At 41.0% G+C, this 20,601-nt stretch overlaps 1 protein-coding gene across 8 annotated transcripts in view; it reads right to left on the bottom strand.

Moving 5' to 3' along the window:
• Positions 1-7,108: 7,108 nt before the first annotated feature.
• Positions 7,109-20,601, bottom strand: part of GIT2 (GIT ArfGAP 2) — a 46,095-nt gene continuing 32,602 nt past the window's right edge. For 5 of the 8 annotated variants that reach the window (XM_006922137.3, XM_015597312.2, XM_006922140.3 and 2 more), the window contains 5 exons: positions 19,699-19,788; positions 15,608-15,690; positions 14,806-14,994; positions 10,951-11,014; positions 7,109-10,412 (listed from right to left, as the gene is read on the bottom strand). In XM_006922137.3, the coding sequence (XP_006922199.1) occupies positions 10,200-10,412; positions 10,951-11,014; positions 14,806-14,994; positions 15,608-15,690; positions 19,699-19,788 (639 nt within the window). In that variant the 3' untranslated portion in view covers positions 7,109-10,199. Of the gene's footprint in view, positions 10,413-10,950; positions 11,015-14,805; positions 14,995-15,607; positions 15,691-19,698; positions 19,789-20,601 lie in introns of those variants that run through there. The other 3 variants (XM_006922139.3, XM_006922142.3, XM_025040065.1) reach the window with 2 other exon arrangements.

The following is a 20,601-nucleotide window of genomic DNA, read 5'->3' as shown; positions in this document are numbered from 1 at the left end:
GTTACAAAGCTGAACAAGAACAGTGACAGGTATCAAACCAGTACACGGATGAGCAGATGTCATTGGCAGGCACAGAGCCAGTTGTAACTTGTGGGACTGAAGAGACCATTTGTGCAATAAATATATTCAGTACATCCATATTTCTTTATGGATATAATGAATATTTTTTCATGATGTGGGTTTTTAGGTAGTTTTTAGTGTTCATAAAATAGCATTATACATCCCCTGTTTCTGTGTAGAAACATTTAGGATAGAGAACATTGGCGTGTGGGGATTTCTCATGTGTGTGATTACCTAAACTACGTGGCACTGTCATCCATCCATTCTGCTGACTTGTTACTCCTGAGCCAAACTGAGCATTCTGGTTTAGAGTTAACATACACATTTCCTGCTCCATTTGGATTGACAATACAAATGGATTTCTTCAGGCGCTTTTGCAGAGTGAGTTTGGCCTTTACCAGTCATAACCAAGGAGGACCAGCCTTTAAGCCCAGGCCTGTCTTCACCACACAGGCCTTTCCTAGGTGATGTGCACCAGACTTCTGGCTTACAGCGCCGTCTCCACATCAGTAACTCCTGGATCTGTATCTCTAGCCCAGACTCCTATATCCACTACCACTTTGACATCTCCATTGTGTGTCTCAGAAGTGCCTCAAACTCAGCACAGGACTATCATAATCTCTTCTAAATTTCCATTAAAACAAAACAACAGACTCACTGGCCATGCGTCCGAGCCAGCCGAGCGATCTTACCACACCTTCCACCAAGACCGCACCAAAATGCCGTCTCAAAGGTAACGTCATGGAAACCATGATGTTCACTTTTCACAAGTTTGCTGGCAATAAAGGCTACTTGATAAAGGAGGACCTGAGGGTCCTCATGGAAAAGGAATTACCTGGGTTTTTGGAAAATCAAAAAGACCCCCTGACAATGGACAAAACAATGAAGGACCTGGACCAGTGCCGAGACGGCAGAGTGGGCTTCCAGAGCTGCTTTTCACTAATTGCTGGGCTGACCATTGTGTGCGATGACTATTTCATAATGCTCATGAAGCAGAAGGGGAAGAACTAGGCAGCACCAAGCAATTCCTCCCACCTTGATTAAAGTCCTCTCAATGGGTCGCTTAAGGAATATCTCTGCCCCACAGCTTTCCCTGTATAAGGATTTCATGAGTAGACTGAGACCCTTAGAAAATGTACACATAAAATCCCATTTTGACAAGAGAAAGAAAAGCCAATTAAAGCCAGATAAGCTTTTTGATTTTTATATTGCTTGCATCCTCTCGCCCTCAATAAATTTGTTTAGTTCCTAAAAACAAAGTAAAACAACAACAACAAAAAACATCTGGCAATATCTGGCCCTTCTCCAGTGTTCTCAAACAAGTGAATGACACCACCATTAGTCCTGCCCACTGCAGGAGCTATAAGCTTAGGGACACTGAGTCCTGCCACTTTGACCTGAAATGTAATCCATCAGTTTGCTCCCTCTCACCACCATCTTTCTTGGCTACCACCGACTTCTGTTTGAAGTCACCCATCCACTTCACTTTTTCCTCCATCCTGCAGTCAGAGATATTTTATAAACACACACCTGAAATGAAAACCTTCCATCTTCGATGGTGTCCCTCTGCACTTAGGACCAAGACTCAAATACTTCCCTGGCCTACCAGGCCCTATCCTGGCTGGCCTTCCAGGAGTCCTCCTGAGTATGCCATGCTGCCTCCTGGCCCAGGAAATATAAATAACAATCAGATAGGTACAAAGATATTCTTCACAGCATTAGTGTTATTAGCAGCAAAAACTGATGATCTAGATGTCCAACACTAGGAGGCTTTTTTTGAGTTTGTGGTTTTATTCAGTGCATTAAAATGAAATAAAATGTCTTTTTTTTCTTAAGTTCTGGAGAAATGTTCATGCTGTGTTAAAAGTTCAAAAGCAATTTTTACATAATTCCATTTTCAAAAAATATTTTGTGGATGTTTCTACAAGTTGGGATAATAAATATTTTTTATTTTGGGTGGTTTTCCATATTTTACACAGAAAACATAACCTTTGAGATGAGGGGAAATGTTATTTAAAAAATAAGGCAAATACTAGAGAAAATTAATAAAACTACCAGATAAAACTAAACAACTCAGCCTCTATTCCTTAAGGAGATACTTAAACCCCTCTGGCAGTGAAAATTAAGGACTCATTGTCAAATATGGGTGTGGAAGGTGTCTTGTCAGGGCATAGTCCTGTGATGATCTCTGTGGCCGCTCTCTGGGACCTCAGTGTCCAAATAACTTGGGATGTTATGAACAAAGCCAGTCTTAAAAGGTCACATGCCATATTATTCCATTTATATAACATTTCTGAAAGGACAAAATTATGGAGATGGAGACCGGGTTTGTGGTTGCCAAGGCATAGGGTGTGACTAAAGGGGCAGCACGAGGTCCGTATCTTTACTATGGTGACAGAAACCGACATATTTGATAAAGTGGCATAGAACTGCATGCCCATGAGTGCATATATATAAAATCCATGACATCTGAATAAGGTATGTGATTGTACCTATAACAGTGTCCTGATTTTGATACTATACTACAATTATGTAAGATGTTACCATTGAGAAAAATTGAGTGAAGGGCACAGAGGACCTCTCTATTTTTGCAACTATTTTGTGAATCTATGGTTATTTCAAAATAAAACATAATAGTAGTCTAGTGTAGGGGAGGTTTCTTAAGACACAAAGAATACTAATCATAAGGAAGAGTTTTTCATAAGGAAGATAAATTTGACTACATTAAAAAAGTTTATCTTCAAAAGACACCTAAGAAAGGGAGAAGACATGCCACAGAATGAGAAAGGATGTTTATAATACAGATAATCAACAAAGGACTACTGTTCAGAACATTAAAAAACCCCTATGAATAATAATAAAAAAAAGAGAACCTAATGGAAAATGGATAAATCCTCAAACAGGCACTTCACAAAAGAGAAACGAAATTTAAATGGCTAATAAACATGAAAAGGCACATAACCATATTATTAATCAGAGAAATGCAAATTAAAACTACAAGATACTACTACAAACCCAGTGGATTGGGGTTCTAGTCCTGACATGCAGAACAGTGTGAAATCTCATATTCTGCTGGTACAACACTTTGGAAAATGGCATGAAAAGTGATACAGGTGTGGAGATGCACATACTCTAGGTATAGACCCTACATAAATATAGTCATACATGCACCAAAAGACATAATTATCATAGCAGTTATTTTCATAAATGCCAATAATTAAAAGTAACTGAAACACCCAACAATACTAGATAAATAAATCATGGCATATACATTCAATCGATACTACAACAATACTACACAACATGGAAAATGAACTAACCAGAGGTACACACACTGACTTATTTGAATCTCACAATGTTGAGGGAAAGGAAAGACTATATCAGTAGGGTTCTATTTACATGTTTGAAAACAGGCAAAACAAAAGCTCTTAGAGATGCACGCACATGTGTTGAACCAAACACAAGGAAGTGATTAGTATTAAAGTCTAGGGGAAGGAGGAGCCCATGGGACCTGGGTAGTGGGTATACAGATGGCCATGACATGGATGTGTCTGACACATTTCTGTTCACAAGTGGGGGGCAGAAGTGTCGAAATGAAGAGCAGTGGCTGTGGCCCATGCTGGATGGGGTTCTAGTCCTGACATACTACCACTTAGAGGCCAGGTGACCACTCTTTGGACCCCATTCTTCATCTGTGAAATGTGAAGAATGACAATGTGCAGATGAGGTAAAATAAATACAGAAAGCTCAAAGCTCAATTGGACCTATTTTTCCTGCCAAGAGGATGCCACTTCACACCCAGGAAATATCCTTCCTATGGAAGAAGCATCCTTGTTTTAATTGAAAGAAGCAGGTCAGACTCAGGTTATACTCCCTTTCAGACGAGTCAGGCTCCCATGCTCAATGAGGCGAACTCACCCCCTACTGTGAGGATGGGGTGGACCCTCCTCATACCGTGCCCTAAAGGGAGCCCTCCTGCTTCTAGTAGCAGGCACAGGGCTGCTCTTTGCAGAATGGCAAACTTGGGGTGAGTCAACGTGCCACATGGAATCTGTGAAGGCCCTGAATCCCTGAGACAGTTGAATTAGGCAACATCGTCTACTCACAGAGCAGTGTTACCAAGTGTCTCAATTTGAAACAGAAAAGATGAGGAATATTTGTGGCAAAAACAAAGAATTAGAAGACAAAACACAAACTTGGCCACCCAGGCTCTATTTTAAACCCCTCGCCTCCCACCCCCACCTACAAGGTGGACAGACTGGCATCCCACTTCTCCCTCCCATCTTACCTCTGCTGAGGTCGAGGCCATGGCTATTCCTCATTCTCTTCTGCTTCCAGAAGTTCTGCCATCAGCCATGTTCCTCCAGTCCTCCTTATCCTAAATAGTTCACCATGCCCATAGAATGCTGTGGTTAAGAGCGCAGGTCTTGTGCTCTAACTTGCTCTACCATCACTAACTGGACTCTGAGGGCTGAGCCTCAGTTTCCTCATCTGCAAAAATGGGGGTAGTTTCAGTTCCTGCTTTACAAACTTGTACTTACCCCAGTGGCTGCACACAGTGAGTGCTCGTGTTAACTCAGCCCCTCTAGTCTGAAAGGATTAGGGCAGGGTAGGGTGGGGAGGTATGAGAGGTCCCGGGAAGGGGAGGGCTGGAAGAGGGAAGCAGATGGCAAGATGTGGTGCAAGGGGAGGCTAAGATGTCAACCTTAGACCCCAGGGTTGGGGAGGGCAGTCCATGTTCCATTTCAGAACTTCCTGTTCATAACTTGTTTGGGGGCTCATGAGGAAAAACAAGACCTGGAGGAAAGATGAAGCTTATAGGACTAAGCCAAGAGAAACGGTAAGGAGTAATTGCTTGGGGGTTCTGAAAGGGAAGGGGAGGGAAGAGCTGGGCAAGGTGCGGCAGGACAGAGAGGTCCATTCTATAAGGTCTAGGGGGATGGGGGGGCCTGAGACAGAAGAGAGAAAAGGGGGAAAATGAGTTCCAAGAAGGGAAGGTGTTGGGAAGGCGTGAGGGGTGAGAAGAGAGATTTTGGAGGAGAGAGGTGTGGGTCCTCAAAGAAAAGCTGTGTTTGGGAGAAATGGGGCTGAGAGGTTCCTAGTATGTTTACACCAGCAGTCTCCAACCTTTTTGGCATCAGGGACCGGTGCTCCTGTGAGAATCTAATGACTGATGATCTGAGTGATGCTGGTGCTGGGGAGTGGATGCAAATACAGATGAAGCTTCACTGGCTTGCCAGCCGCTCACCACCTGCTGTGCTGCCTGGTCCACACTCTGGGTATTAGGGACCCCTGGTTTAGACAGTTTGAGGGCCCGGGAAGACAGTGCAGTCAGAAAGCTGTAAGTGCCTGGGTGTGTGGAAGAGGAAAGATGGCCGTCGGACAGGATGAAGCAAGGGTTCACAAAGGCCTCTCCCATCCCCAGTGGCCCCTCCCCTGGGGACCTATTCTGTGGAGAGCTCACATTACTCCTGTAAAGTAATTAAAGAATCTGACCCACCTCGTGTGGCTCTGACTTCTGGCTAGAAGCTGGCTGGCAGAGGTGGGGACCATGGTCTCCTCTGCCTGGCATCTATAGGCCACAGGGACTGGCTCCTGGACAGTGTTGCACACAGCCTGCTAGGCAGTGGGTCACCCTCAGGTCTGAGCCGACCCTGTGGTGAGGCCATCCCGACTCAGCCCCATGGATAGGAAGGTGCTGCTCCAGGTACCTTAGAGCCAGAAGACAGCCTTTCCAGTTGGTCACTCAACAGGTGCTGGAGGGATTCTGGTGCCTGGGGCTCAAAGATGAGACAGTCTCCACTTAAGGTCCACATGCAGCCTGTGCCCCATTTATCCAATAAAGCCACGTATTCACATAGTCACATATCACCCAGTGGCCTACTCTGACCTAGAGCGTCAGGGGAATGTAGCTGCCCCGAAATTTCACCTCCACATGAGGCCACATTCTCTGGGATTCCTTATCACAGACCCTAATAAGGTCATGAAAACCCACTTGGCTGATTAAGACAAAGTAGACTAACGGTAACTCACACACTCCCCTCTTCCTTTGATGTGGGACTTCACCCCTTTGAATGTAAACTTCCTCATCTGTACAACAGGAACTAACTCCTCTTGCTTCACACCCAGCACAGTGTCTGGAGCACAGCAACTAACTGATTAATGCTAGTCGTAATTAGAATTATCATAAAAACATGTTTAAAAGGAGCCACATGGGGGGAAGGGGAGCCTGGAAATAGTCTACAGCAGTGCTTTACAGAGTGTGGTCTCAGCCAGCAGTAGCAGCATCCCCTGGGACCGTGTTAGAAATGCAACTCCCAATCCCCAACCCCCGAGCTACTGAACCAGAGAAGAATTGTTAGCTGTGTTTCAGCGAGCCCTTTTGGCTATGCTGGCTCATTTGAGAAATCCTGCCCTCAGAGGAGCTTCTGAGTATGAGCTGGTGGGTCTGATCAGCTAGTACTGGGTCCTCAGACAAGATGTAACACACAGTGAACATGTTCCATCTTCCCCAGACTTCTTGCTTGGAAAGACACCTGTGATGACAAGGTCCTATCCCACCTTTCCTTCTGTTTGGGAGAAGAGCCCCAAGTCACCTCTCCAAGAAGACAACTGTTGGGGACTGAGGGTGGTTCTGATGAACTCAGGTATAAATCTACATTCTATAGCCTCTCATGTGAATCTGCACAACGGGCCTTGTTCTGAAAGTTTAAGAGACCGGTGGCCTTAAGAGACTAAACTAACACCACAACCAGATCACTTGTGCTTGGCGGGCTTTTGCTGAATTTAAAAAATTAAACTTAAGAAGTAAATATATCATGATAAGATACCTGGAACTGATATCCTGATGCAGGATTTCTTTTAATAAAGCTATCTGCTAAGCTCAAAGGATGAAAAAGGTCATCATTCCTGTAAACTGACAGTGTTCAGGGTGAAAGCATATTCAATACTGTCTCATTAAAAATGGGGTTATGTGAGAACTTTCTCGGAACTTTGACAGAGTATCTGTAAGTATCAACTAATTGATGGGAAACAGAATTACCACAAAGACACTTAAAGAGCCTGTTTATTGCATAACTAGCAGGCACAAATTCCAAAACAATTTTACAATGCTTAAAGGGTTGTACAATAATTACAGGAATAGAATGTACAATAAAAATGAAAAATAAGTACAGAATAATGGGTGACATGGATAAAACATTTGAATACAAGGCATTTCATTTTTCCTATGCAGCATTTTCCTTTGTAAAGACAAGGGTGACCTTCAACTGGGACGAGGAAAGAACGAAAATTGTTTGGAAAGCTCACAGTTGCTGTGGAGGACAAACATATGCTAGTCTCACTCTTGATTCTACAGCTTAAATTGCTTGAGGAATTGGATAACAGCTCCCGAGTTGTGCGTTTACAGTTCCAATTATATGAAGTGCTGTATTCGATCTTTGGGCCCAAATTCAGTGTTCTTTGGCAAATAAGAACTATTTGCATTTTGAGGCAGAAGATGACATCAGTTAAAGGAGCTTAGGGGTGGAGCTGTCTCCTCTTCAGCAAGTGCCAGTTTTGTAAAGTGCACCTCTGTCCTACCAGCTTTGGGGGCGGGGGGGAGGATTTGAGAATAAAGGGCAAAATAATGACATTACAGAACACAGGCATTAGTGCAAGGCTATGGAACCCATGTGCAAAAGGCAGTGAACAACCGTTCAGACAAGGTGCGATTTGCCAACAGGACCAGAGAACTTCCGACACCAGATCTCAGATGAGACTGAGGAAATGTGCAGGGCACTTAAAGAGAAGGAAGACTTGCAGCCCTCCTGTCACCGCACGTCACTCCACTTGAGAACTTCTTTCCAGAGTTTTGGCACTGTAGGTTAACAGAGCACATTTCTGCGGTGTTCTTACAATTGTTGAAATGCTTTGTTGGTCCCCACATTCCCTGACTTTCTCTAGGGGCACAGAAACAGTGTCCTCCATCGCAGGACTTTGAATACTCAAGTGAAGACATTGCTTCATCCACTACAGATGACTCGTTATTCAGAAGCCTGTCCCCCCAGGAGGCCAAGGACACCAACTCAAGGCTGCTGGGCCTTTCCCGAAGACCCCACATGGGCCAACAGGAGGGCAGGTGTTTGCAAAAAAGAGGAGTGACAGCTAAGTACTTGCAGATGGTGCTTGAACTTAAAAGTAGAAGACATCCTTCAAGAAGGCATCCCCTCGTCATCTGATGGGAGCATGGCACTTAGGGTTGTGCAGACAAGCAAGTGGATGAGTCTTTTGGAGATGTGGACCCTTTCCCCATGCTACTCAGTGTAGCAAAACTTGGCAAAAGCATCCACACACAGTGACTCGGTAAACCAAACACCATCGCGGTGCTCCTTTCATAACAGCTTACGGTCAAGCTACAAAGGTGATTGTGAATCAAACAGTTCTGTGAAAATACAGGCTCATTTAGCATGTATTTAGGCAACTTTGATTATTTTGACTCCTTCACATGTGTAAATGAGCACTATGGGACAGAATATATGGGTAAAACAAGGACAAACAGCAATTTAACACAAGGTAGGGTGGCCACATTCCAGGTAAGGCTGAGGCCAAACCAGGTGTGGCCAGGGAAGCCAGGCCCTCACACTGCAGTCTACAGGGCCCCAGGGCAGAGGCTGTGAGCTGGCAGGCTAGAGAACACAGCTCTCCCACATGTGTACTTGAAAATGTTGACATCAGTCGCCAACATTTAGAAACACAGATGGCACAAAAAACATCCAGATTTCTGGGGTCTCTTGAGAAATGAAAGCTCTGGCAACCCCAAGCCCATTTTTGCACCTGGCTCACTTCATTCATCTTTGTCACTACTGCCTGGCCCCTCTGGTCTAGGTCAGGGTCTGAGCCACACCCACAAAAAACTGCTGCACTAAGCAGGAACAGGAATATGTTTTAGCATTCAGAACAAGAAAGGTCTCTTGAGCAACTGAGAAAACAAACTCAGTATGTTCCAGAACTTAAATCTACTCTTTCATAGCTTTGGGATAGTAAATAGTCAGTTAGTTCACTCTAAGGAATTCTTGAAAGTCGATGTCTAATTTTTAAGTACCAGTGAGGTAATGGAGGAGAAACAAACTCAGATGGTTATATAAATCTTACCTTATAAGAAGTCCTTCAAGGAAACAAGCTATGTGAAGCAGGTTGTGTGAGAAAGCTTTAAGTGGTTAAAGGAGTAAGCGAGTTTTGGATGAGAGGTACAATACAAGGTCAGGGAGTAGATTCTTTCTTTCCTTGGTTTATGGCAATGATAGTGGAACGAAGTGGTCGAGAATGAGTTATGGCCTGTGGACTGATGTTCCTCTTTGCTGTACGTATGGAATGAAACGTCAGGTTTCCTGTGATAAGGCAAGAGGAGTGGACTACGCGTGACAATGTGGTGGTGTGCCTACCTGGACATGGCCAAATGTCACACGACGTGGAGGATGAGTGCTTATGTGATGCCACAGAGACTTCAGGATGATAGTAAAATAGAAAGAGAATATCAAGATAGAAAAATTAAAAAACATCTGACATGATAGAACAGTTAAAAGAAATGGAACAATTCACTGTTTCCTTTCAAGAGAGACCATTACACTATTTTTAGAAAGTGGCAAAATCCTGTGTCTACATAGATGCTTAGAGATATTCCAAACTTAGAGATTCTTGCAGTAGGGTAGAAAATTCACTTATTGCACAATGCTTGGTAGGAAACATTTTTTTTTTTTTTTTTTAAACCCAACTCTCTCAAGAAAATGTTTCGCTAAAAATTATTTCATTTATAGTTTTAACCATAGTCAAGGAGTTTAAAGGGCTGGAAGAATTCTAACAAACTTGAAACAATGAAGCTATGCTTTTGGATGTTTATGATCATTAACTCGACAGTCACTAACAGCACAATAGAACATCAGAAAGTAAACTGGCAAACAGGCACAAAAATAAGGCAAGTGGGTTAAATTAATAGTTGAAAATCTGTTAGAAAACATGCAAAAATAATACTGAGTTTTTTTTTTAAAAGTTTTAAACTTTCATTAAATGTTTGTTTCTATAAAAATTGGATGAGTTCCATGTTTAAATTTGAAACCGGACTTTGAAAAGCCTAGAAAATAGAAGGGCCAGCACTCTACTATTCAGTTGTTGTTCTCTTTGGTGGTGATAGTGACCAGCTGTTTAGCGGCCTTGGCGATGTCATACGCACACTGGATGACCTGCTGTGTGACCAGCTGGATGTCCGTGGGCGGACCTGAGTCCCCCGGGAGGGTTTTCTTGCACTCTGACTGAAGTCGGTAGGCACTGGATGTCAGTAGGCGAAGGGAAGTCCTCAACATGTCAGACTTGGGTTTCTAAACAGAAAACACAGCTGTTCACCATGAACTGCAGGGTAGACATCCAAGAGCAGAGATAAGCATTCCTCTGAAAACAATTTAGCCGATTCCACAGTGAATAGCTATTTTTGGCACTTTTTCAAAGGAGGTGCTCAGAACACTTGAAAGCATTGCAAACCACAGTTTGAGAGATGCTCGAGCACTCTAACTCAAAGGTCAAAGTGCGTGCAGTGTCGTTTTAGTAGTATGTGCTATTCTGAGACAGTTTTTAATTAATATTAATTAATATTAATTAACATTAATCCACTTGGGTGAAATATTCCAGATAAATTTTTATTCTATTAATGCTTTGCTTTTTGGGCTCTGACATTATTGTCTTATTAAAACCAATATCCATGTAGAAGAAAAATGTTTCAATGCCCTATATGACATATGACTATTCGCATATTTAAGACTCTTTGTGCTACAACAAAATTAAGATGATGTGAAAGTCATAAAGAAATTTCTTGCAGTTCATTTAAAAGGATCTGAACCAAGCAAGTAGGAAGTGACTTACTTTGGGGAACAATGCTGCCATTTCTGTAACAGCTACATGTATCCTCTCTGAGCAGGGAATATAACTGCAAAAATATTGAAAGGGTTATTCAAAGACAGTAAAAATAATTCAGAGACAGAGAACATTCAGGGGCTAGCACAGGTTCCATTGATGTGTTCTGAATGAAAGAATTAAGGCCACAGCCAGCCTGCTGTGGATCCCACACAAACAGAAGGCACTTGGTTTTAAAGCAGGGTCCCATGTTTTTTTGAAAGTTTATTCAATCTGATAAAAAGTCTCCAAGTATGAAACACAGGCATCATACACTACTAGCCAGGTGAGGCCACAAAACAGTTAATCTATAATGATACTCACTCCTCCTCAACTTGGACATTTATTTCTCATGTGTTTCATCTTCCCAATTTCTCGAAAGTGAAACAGGGATTTCCATGCAAAGAGGCCCCAGAAGTTAAAAATAAAGGACTGAAATATATTCCTTCGAAATGGAGCCTACACCTCAACACCCACATGTCTTTTAACCAATAGACACTTCTAAATTCCTTCCATTCAATGCATTTGAATTGGGGTGTCAAAAGTTTTACTTTGAATAATGAGGAAACACTGGGGTCAGCTTCATATACTTGTTCAAACACTTATCTACCACTTTTTCATGAGGTCGCCGTAACTTTGTAATAAAATACTACAAGATCAGTCAACATTTTCTTTGTTGACAAACTCAAAAAAGACAAAGCACATTAAATTTACCTGTCCTCATCCTTTCTTCTAGGTCACATGGCCTCCTTAAGGGCCCTTAAGATGACAGCATGAGAAGGGAGCACTGGCTACATGCCAGGTTCCCTTCTCAGTGCTTCGCAGAAATTCATGTAATTCTCCCAGCGGCCCTATGAGGTTGGTACTATTAACAAACCTATTTTTCAAATGAAGAAACTGAGTCCTGGAGAGATGGAGAACTTGTCCAAAGTCTTACAGTTGGTAAGAGAGCTTAGCTTAACCCTGGCCATAAAACGTCTGAGCCCAGAACTCTCACTGCCACACCATAGGCCTCTCCCAGAATCAGAGAGGTAATAGATTCACATCTTTTTTTACAGCAAGCCTCTTTTCACTGATGACTGGTGATTCTGACTTCTTAGGTGATGAGAACTGGAAGAATTGAGACATTGGTTTCATTCAGAATTCTTATACTTAGTACTGTGACAAGCAACATATGGGGCATGTTTGCTGTACCTTAAAAATTTTAAGGTTCTGCCCTGAGTAGTATGTGTTAAAAGGTGCAGAGACAAAAACAAATTGAAGATAGTATTAAGTGGCAGTTCTTAAATTGCCACCAGGCCTGGGTTTTGCTTCTAGAGGTGACCCACAGAGCCCAGGAGGGAAACTGGACATGGGAAAAGCACTTTAGGGGCCTGTTTTTATTTTACTGTGTTGAGAAATACAGTGTGAATGTAGAGATTTAGTCTTATACAAGACTCACGTGGTGTGTTTTAAAATTTCCCTTTTAAGATACAGAACTGAATGTCATTCAGCATCCAGCCTAGCACTTAAAGCCCTCAAGTGACATTCTTTCCCAATTTTTTAAGTCTTGAAGTTGACTTCTGTGTAGACTGTCATCAGCAACCTCTGTACTTCATCTTGGAAGAAAACCAGCATCAAAACTATTTTAATGAAGACTGCCTACATTTTAACAAAACCATTACATTTTAAGAAAATGGTTTATATTATCCCAAAATGCCTTCAAATGGGAGATCCTTTTACCTTTGTGAGCAATTAGAACCATATACCATGTAATAACAAAAATGCCAATGCATGAGTTATTTAACTTACAAACGTGAAAGGGCAACAACCCATCTGGTCACACAGACAGAAAGAGAAAAAGGCGACCACTCTATCGGACATCAATGTATCTTGAACCAGTATGTCCATTAATATCACATTAACTGAGAACCACGCTGAAGAGTTTTATGTTTTCTGCGTAGGGTTTTCATTCTGACTCAGAAATATGATTCATCCTTTCCCCCTGCTATATAGAGAAGAAAGTTTTTCTAAGGATATCTCTCAAAACATCATTCATTACAAGACATTTTAGAAAGTCTTCAGTAAGCCATAAAAGAAAGTACACACAGGTTACTAGGAAAGTCTTCCTCTACCAGAGGGAGTTCATGTTCACAACGTCAAATTATCCTTCCTTTTGTGCATAGTATGTAGTAATCCTGAACTGTGTAATTCTGTGTGTGCGTGCGTGCGCGAGAGATTCTTTCACAGTCTTAAAAAAAAGAAATCATATTGTAAATGAAATCGTACATTAAAAAAAAATTCAATTCCCCAAATTGTACCAAGCACCATATCGCAATCTTTGAAGCCAGAAATGGGCAGATATTTATATTTTTGACAACTATCAAAGAGAACAATGCTACATAAGCACATTTTTTTTTTTTTTTTAGTTTGAAACATAAGCATAGCACTTCTAAACTGGAGGAAATGAAAAGTAAAGCACATTGTTCAATGGCGAGAGAACACCAGGAAAGGAGTTCATCTGGTATCAAGATTACTTTAAAGACTGTACTGGTAAAGCTGAAATATTTTGCTCTAGTAATAAGATAATGAAGTTGCTTGTTGCCAAGACTGAGTTGTATTGAGCAGAGGAACTAAACACCTGTAGCATGCGATGCATGAAAGGTGCATGATAAAGAGGACGCCTGTGTAAGGAGGGCGATAAATAGTTCTATCATTTTCCTGGAAGCTGAGAAATTGTGCAGGTCCCTCTTTTTCTCTGATGATCCTCTAATGGTCCAGCCATGAAGACTCTTATTCTTCAATAAACATTAACTCTTCCTTTCCTACCCAGTGGGAAATAATGATACTGGGAGAAGTCTGAGTTGTATAAAAAAAGAGAAAAGACAGCAAAAGGAAGGTTAGCATGGCAGGGACAGGAATGCAAAGAACGCGAAAGAGACCAGTGCATCTTTACATGGAAAGAACAGAGAGGAGAAAGAAGGAGCAGTACTGCGGTCCTTGAACAACTTTTGTTTGTGCAAGGCACGAAATGAGAAGTTCTTCACTGAGGGCCCTAAACTCTGCTGACCTAATGAAAAGAATGAGATTGTTCTTGGGTTTTGATCAAACTCTGTCACTTTCTTAAACTTGATAGTATGATGTTAAACAATGTTTCACAAGTGTGTCCAGATTAGGCCAGCCACATGAAACTAGGACAACACCCAGGACAGTTAACAGCTTACCCAAAGTTCTTAGAGGACAAAAGAGTTAGAACAAGAGCCAGTCCCCTTCCTATGGTAAGAAGTAACGCTGCTGGATATGGTTCTGCTCGGAGTGAGCAGACTCTTTTTTCATGAGCAGAGAGTTACTTGGGTAGTGATTTGATCAACTTTTATTTGTAAACTGCTTATTTTTTAGATGTTCACACATATGTAAGCACATACGCACACAAAAGACAGATAAGAAATCAGGTTCACTTCAGGATACTTTCTGTCAGCAAACTTCTTCCTAGCTAAGGAGATCACAGGCAGCAGCAGTGGTGGAAAGAATCAATTACAAGTTCTCAGGTAGCTTCTCTGCCCTCTGCATCCAGAACTAGGAATATCACTACCCCAACTACGCTGCAATTCTATTTCAAGAGACATTTATTTTCAGAGCACTTCATAACAAGATGAAATTGAAAATACGATGTAAAAATCCCCCCAAATTTAAAAGTTTGTTCTTGAGCCTGTTACATTAACCTGCAATGTTCAAAAACTTTTAAAATCAGCATACTGAAAAAAAAATCCCTGTTCATAACTGGAGCAGCATCTCTTCAGAGCATATACATACATTCTCCCAGGCAGAATTTCCAAGCCCCCTTACCTGTCGTGTTTATTTTCTTGGGCAGCTCTTAAGAGCTCCTGTATGTTTTTGGTGATCTGCTCGGTTTTCCGGATGACGTCTTCGGTGCTGGGGAGAATGGGGCTTGGGGGCATTAGGGGGTCTGCCGTATCTGGTACTGAGCCATCACCTTGCCACACCATACTCCTCTGCCTTCCCTTCCTGCTTGACCTGTGAATATTAAAGAAGTGGTTAAATGCAACAGGTGTTTATCAGCTGCTTCTCTGCTTCTACGAGCCACTGCATGTGCATTTGCTGAGTGCACAAGTATGCTGCTTTTGTGGTTTCCTTTATCCTGTCTGGCAGGAGACTCATGGTAAGGCTGTTTCATCAACAGGCAGCCACAACTCATATGGAGGCTTTTATTCTACTATAGGGCTGGAAAATATGACTCCCGTAGAAAGGGTAAAGATGGAGAAAGGAAGAGAAAAACTGGAAGAGGGAAGGTGTGTCATTATAAATCCATTCCTAATTGAGCCAGTTCCTTGGGGTACAAATGCAGAATTTAACCTAACATCGACTAAAGGGAAGTACTGATTTTAAGCACATTATAGAGACCGAGACATGTGTATAATATGTCGATAAAAGAAAAAAAGTCCCCTGTGGCAATAATGTGAAATGAGAAGAGGTGTGAACTATGAACTTATGCCTTAATATTTTAAGATCTTATGGGTCTGAAAATAGATAAAAGGGGTGCAGGTGATGAACTGCACCTCCTGACCACGGCCTGCTAGGTCTCTGGTTTAAGAGCCCAACCCCCGGTACATCCTTCCTGCAGATGTACCCCATGTCATCTGGGTCCATGTCATTGGGAGTGTTGTCATAGTCACTTTCAGGTGTGCTGTTCTGCTTCTCCAGCCTGGATGCCTACAAGAGAGAAAAGATGACCCCCATTAGTTTACAGTACAAGACATTTGTTGGGGACCTTCCCCAGGAATCATTACCTGTTAGGCTACACGGCTTTCATATCCCAGATCTCATTTGGGACAGGAGCCAATCCTTTATTGAAAATTTAGTAAAAGATGAACAGTGGATCCAGAATGGTTTCTTTCCTTCTTTGCACCATTTTCTTCTTGGCTCAGTGGCTACTCCATAAATAGATTCTTTGTACAAACTAACAGACACACAAGGCAGCACACCCACATTTAGTTCTTTAAGGAATACAAGTTTACTATAATGAGATCTATTTAAATAACAAACATGCCAGCACTTACATACTCATAGACCTTTAGCACTGGAAGCTACCTGCAGATTATCTAGTTTAATACCAAATGAGAATGACTTACCCGAGGCCACAGAGTCAGGAGAAAAACATAACCAAGAACCTCAGTCTCCTGTCTCCTGCTGTCTCCTGTATTCCACGCCTGGGGCTCTGAGGATCACCTCTGCTCAAAACATGTATGGCTCTCTAAGAACTAACCTCAGAGATAGTTTACGTGAGTCACACACAAAAAACCAGTATTGTTAATTTATTGCCACATGTTGTTTGTGAATCAAAATGGGTTAACCCAGTGTGACACTGGGTTTCCAACTGCTTTTATCTGTTTCCCAAAACATCTAACCCTCAAAATACAAAGATCTGGTACAACTGTGGAGATTGAAAGATGGGACAGATTCAAAAGAGGAATCCTAAGAATATTCTGAGCAAATGGCAGCACTGCTAAGTACAGGGCCTCCCAGGGTGACAAAATTTGAAGAGAACCACATTCCTTTGACGGGGGTTATGTTAGTTCTGGAATGTTTAATAAAAATAATTTTGCCTCAGTATTTGTTTTATTCATACTTTTTGAGAATTTCTTTATCTAGAACAGAAATCAGTGAAAGCTGATTTAAAACCTAAACCGAATGCCTTGCAAAATACAAATATAAACTATTGCCAGCTCTGTGCCTTGAATTTAATACAAGATAATCCAACATGTGACTAAGGAATTTTATTGATGCTACAATAAAATGTTGCTAAAGATATAGGTGTATAGCTGATCCTTGAATAACGTAGGTGGGAACTGCACGGATCCATTTACATGCAAATTGTTTTCAACGGACCTGCACAGTTCAACTGACCCCATGCAGTTCACACCCACATTATTTGAGGGTCAACCTGTAGTTGGATATCTGCATACATGAAGTGCTCACTTTAAGTTATAAGCATACTTTCGAAAGCAGAGGCGGTTGGTGCCCCTGACCCCTGTGTTGTTCAAAGGCCAACTGTAAATTAAGAGCCCTTTTAAACATATGGGGACCTACAGTTCATCCAAAAGAGTGGCTACTTTAAAGTATGTCAGTTTAAGAAAGTCTACCTAAAATCTAATATTTGCTCCTTACTGATAATGCTGCCTGGCTCTCTGAAGGACCTACCCAGATAGGCAAGGCAGCCAGCCCTCAGGCGGGGAAAGACTACTTATTCACATCACATTTTGCTTATATAGCCCCATGGCCTTTTTCTTTCCTCTCCCAGGGCAAATGCTCTCTTTCTCTGTCTGCTGAGGTCTTTCGCATTCCTCCCAAATGATCTATTTGGTCCTAGCTACTTGAACATAAAACACTTGCACTGGGCTCCTAAATTCAATACGAACTTTACCCATACAAGTTGATCTGGCAAATGATTAAAAGTGTTAGCTTGGAGCCATATGGAGAGTCTGTAAAGCTAAGTTCTGTAAAATCTACAACTTGTAAGATCCCTTTGTTTATATCTCTTACCAGCAAGCAGTTATTCTTCACTTGCTGCCTTATTTTGATCTGGCTTTATGAATCAATCAATGAGATACTGGCAACTGGAAGTCTAGATGGAAGACCAAAGGCAGGCACCGTATCCAGTATAGGGAACAGTGAAACCAGGCTCTTCCAGAGGTGATCCCCAAAAGCCCTCAAAACAAAAATCCACCTTACCTTTCGCAGGGAATGTATGACTAATCTTTAAATTTCTTTTCCTTTAGTTTTTATATATACATGCACACACATATGGATGAGTGCATATGTATGTGTACATACACACATACATATACATAAATGTAATATAAAAAACTTGCATTTAAATAATTATTCTGGAAAATTCATCCAGAGCTGCTCTAGTGGAAAAATCTAGAAAACAGAATTAGCCCAGGAAATCTCACATTTTTATAATAGATCATTTTGCCCTCTTTAATGTAAATTTGATACTTACAAATCAAATGTATTACCTGACAATGATCAAAAGTACCAAGTTTCATTTAAAATTTTAGACGAGTAATAACTCATATATCTAATAAAAGTACTCAGGAAATGTTTCTCAAGTAGTGAAAACAATGTATAGCAGTAACCACCCAGGAAATCAGTTACTTACACATTAAGTCCTTCATCATTGAACAAAATATATGTACAGGATTTCAAATTAGCCAGCATTTAATTTTGTGAAAATTACTGTAAACATGCAGAGCTAAGATCTATTAGTTAAAAGTGCTGCTCTCTCAAAGCTGTTAATAGAAAAGTTACCATATAGCTGGTGCTGGTTCAGTTTACTTAATAGAGTTGCAGTTTTCCATAAAAATCTAAACTCATAAGAAGTTGTCAGGAACAATCAAGATTATCAATTTAAATGACTTAATTGCTAATCTTGTATAAACTCTTATCAGCAAGCAGTCCTTGCAATGATTCTCAAAAGTAACAAAAAAAAATTTTTTTAAGAAATTTCAGTGGACAAAAGAAGTTTACTTGACTCTTAACGAAATTTCAAATGAGGTATTTCATTTCTATTAACTGTCCCTTAGTTTAACTAAAATGTTGTAATAAAAACACTGCAGTTCCATTTCAGGACTGCTCAGAAGATTAACTATCATATACCAAGAATTCTTTTTAATAGACTACTTCAAAAGTGCAGAAAAGAACACCCAAAGGGACTTGATGAGACTTATGGGACTGGCAGTGGGAGAGAACTATTCTCCATTGTTCCTACTGATGTAGAAGAATGGACAAAGGCCAAGTGCAAATCCCACTTGTCTCTGAAGGTACTTTCTCTCCTCTCGCCTTAGTTGCATTCCCCTTTGGTTTAAAAAAAAAAGAGTGAGCCAAGACCTGAATGCAGTTCTTCAAACTTTCCACGACTTCCCCAGCTTGCTGTCATGTACTCTTCATGCAAGAAAGTATTTTTTAAACTGACAGTGCCTTTGGGAACAGGGATGTCATCTAAGTCCCTAAGACTCTTTCACTGACTTACCAAAAGGCTGGGTATGGAGGAGGTGCTTAATAAATACTTGTTGCCTGGCTACTCTTAAAGAAGCATACCTGAATCATGTACTGTTACTGGGAATGTAAGTTATACATCAGAAAGCTGGACTTGACCAATAAAGTGAATAGCTTCATATTAATGGCTGCCTACACCTCCAATGCTGCTTTGTGTTGTAATGCTGACGTAAGATGCAGGGACTGCAAAACCTTGGTTTGTCGAATATGGTGCTGACATAAAATATGTCAAGAGGTTTTAAAAAAAGCATGACGTCCTAGTGTTTTAGTTAGTCCAAACATACTAGTTTTAATTTGATAACTAAAGCTCTAAACAAATTTGACAGATTCGCCCAATTACAATATTTAACCAGCAGCCAGCTAATTTTCTGATTATTTAAAAAGACAGTATGCTCAGAATAAATGTTATAGGGTGAATTGAAAATTTCGTTAAATAGTAATTGAAACTGGGCAATGTGGAGTTAGACAAAAGGCAGGCTGCCTCCTACAGGCATGCGTGCATGTGTGTGTGTGTCTGTGTCTGTGCACGCTGCTGTGCTGTGAGACACCAGGAGGGAAGTGCTGTCTCATGCATGACAGAGGACAGGAGGGCCAGAAGCACAAAGCGCCCAGGAGCACTGCCCCTCCTCCATAGAGCAGACCATTCAGAGTGTACTTAACCCTTCGGGTGCTTTCATCCCTCGACCAGGAAAGTGTAGAGGGGAAGGAAGGCAGAGATGAAGAGGAGGTCACAAGCGCACTCCTCCCGATCTGGAAGGTGAAAAAGAAACACACTCGGAAAAATACAAATGAACAAAAACCCTACCTACCACCTACCCTGACTTCAGCCCAGATTTCTCAGTAAAAGAATCCTAAAAAGCTACTATGTGAGATTAGTGCTGAAACTTCTGTGACAGGTGGGCTGACTGCCATGCTAGCCGATGACAGATGCCCAGAGATGTGTAACCCCTTAGTGAAATGCCTCTCAGAAATTACTCGGAATCAATGGCTATTTTTCTATAACAGAAAATATAATGCCTTGCATAATGCGTCAAATTCACCAATAGTTTTTTAAAATACCCTTAAGCAAATATTTGTTTTTTAATTAGGACAGATAATATGAAATGAGAAACTATATGAATGATTAAAAGTTGGTATACATTACCAATCTTTGTAGTATAGATACAGAACTTTTGCAATGACATGATTCTTATATTCTAAATGTTTCTAAAATGAAAAAGTACACTGCGAAAATTTTAAAAAGTTGCTTTTCCTACACTGTTTTCGGTTATACGAAAATATTCTTAACTTAGTTCAATAACATACGAAAATATTCTTAACTTAGTTCAATAACATTCTCATTACACCGAATGCATCAAATCAATTACTTTAGAATGTTTAGCTCAACCAACTTAAAAGCTGAAGTAATGGACTCTCAATTATAATATAACAACACTATAATTTCACCACACTAAAGCTTGACAAAATTAAACCAGGGTTTAATTTACTAGACCATATCCTTTACATTTACTCTGAGAATTTTTTGGAAATCCTACAAAATTTGACTGAAAAAAATAACTGACA

This window comes from Pteropus alecto, unplaced genomic scaffold, assembly GCF_000325575.1.
Source record: "Pteropus alecto unplaced genomic scaffold, ASM32557v1 scaffold259, whole genome shotgun sequence".
In the NCBI taxonomy this organism is placed as follows: Eukaryota; Metazoa; Chordata; class Mammalia; order Chiroptera; family Pteropodidae; genus Pteropus; species Pteropus alecto.
Note: the sequence above shows the minus strand (reverse complement) of the source record. Positions and strands in the feature narration are given on the sequence as shown.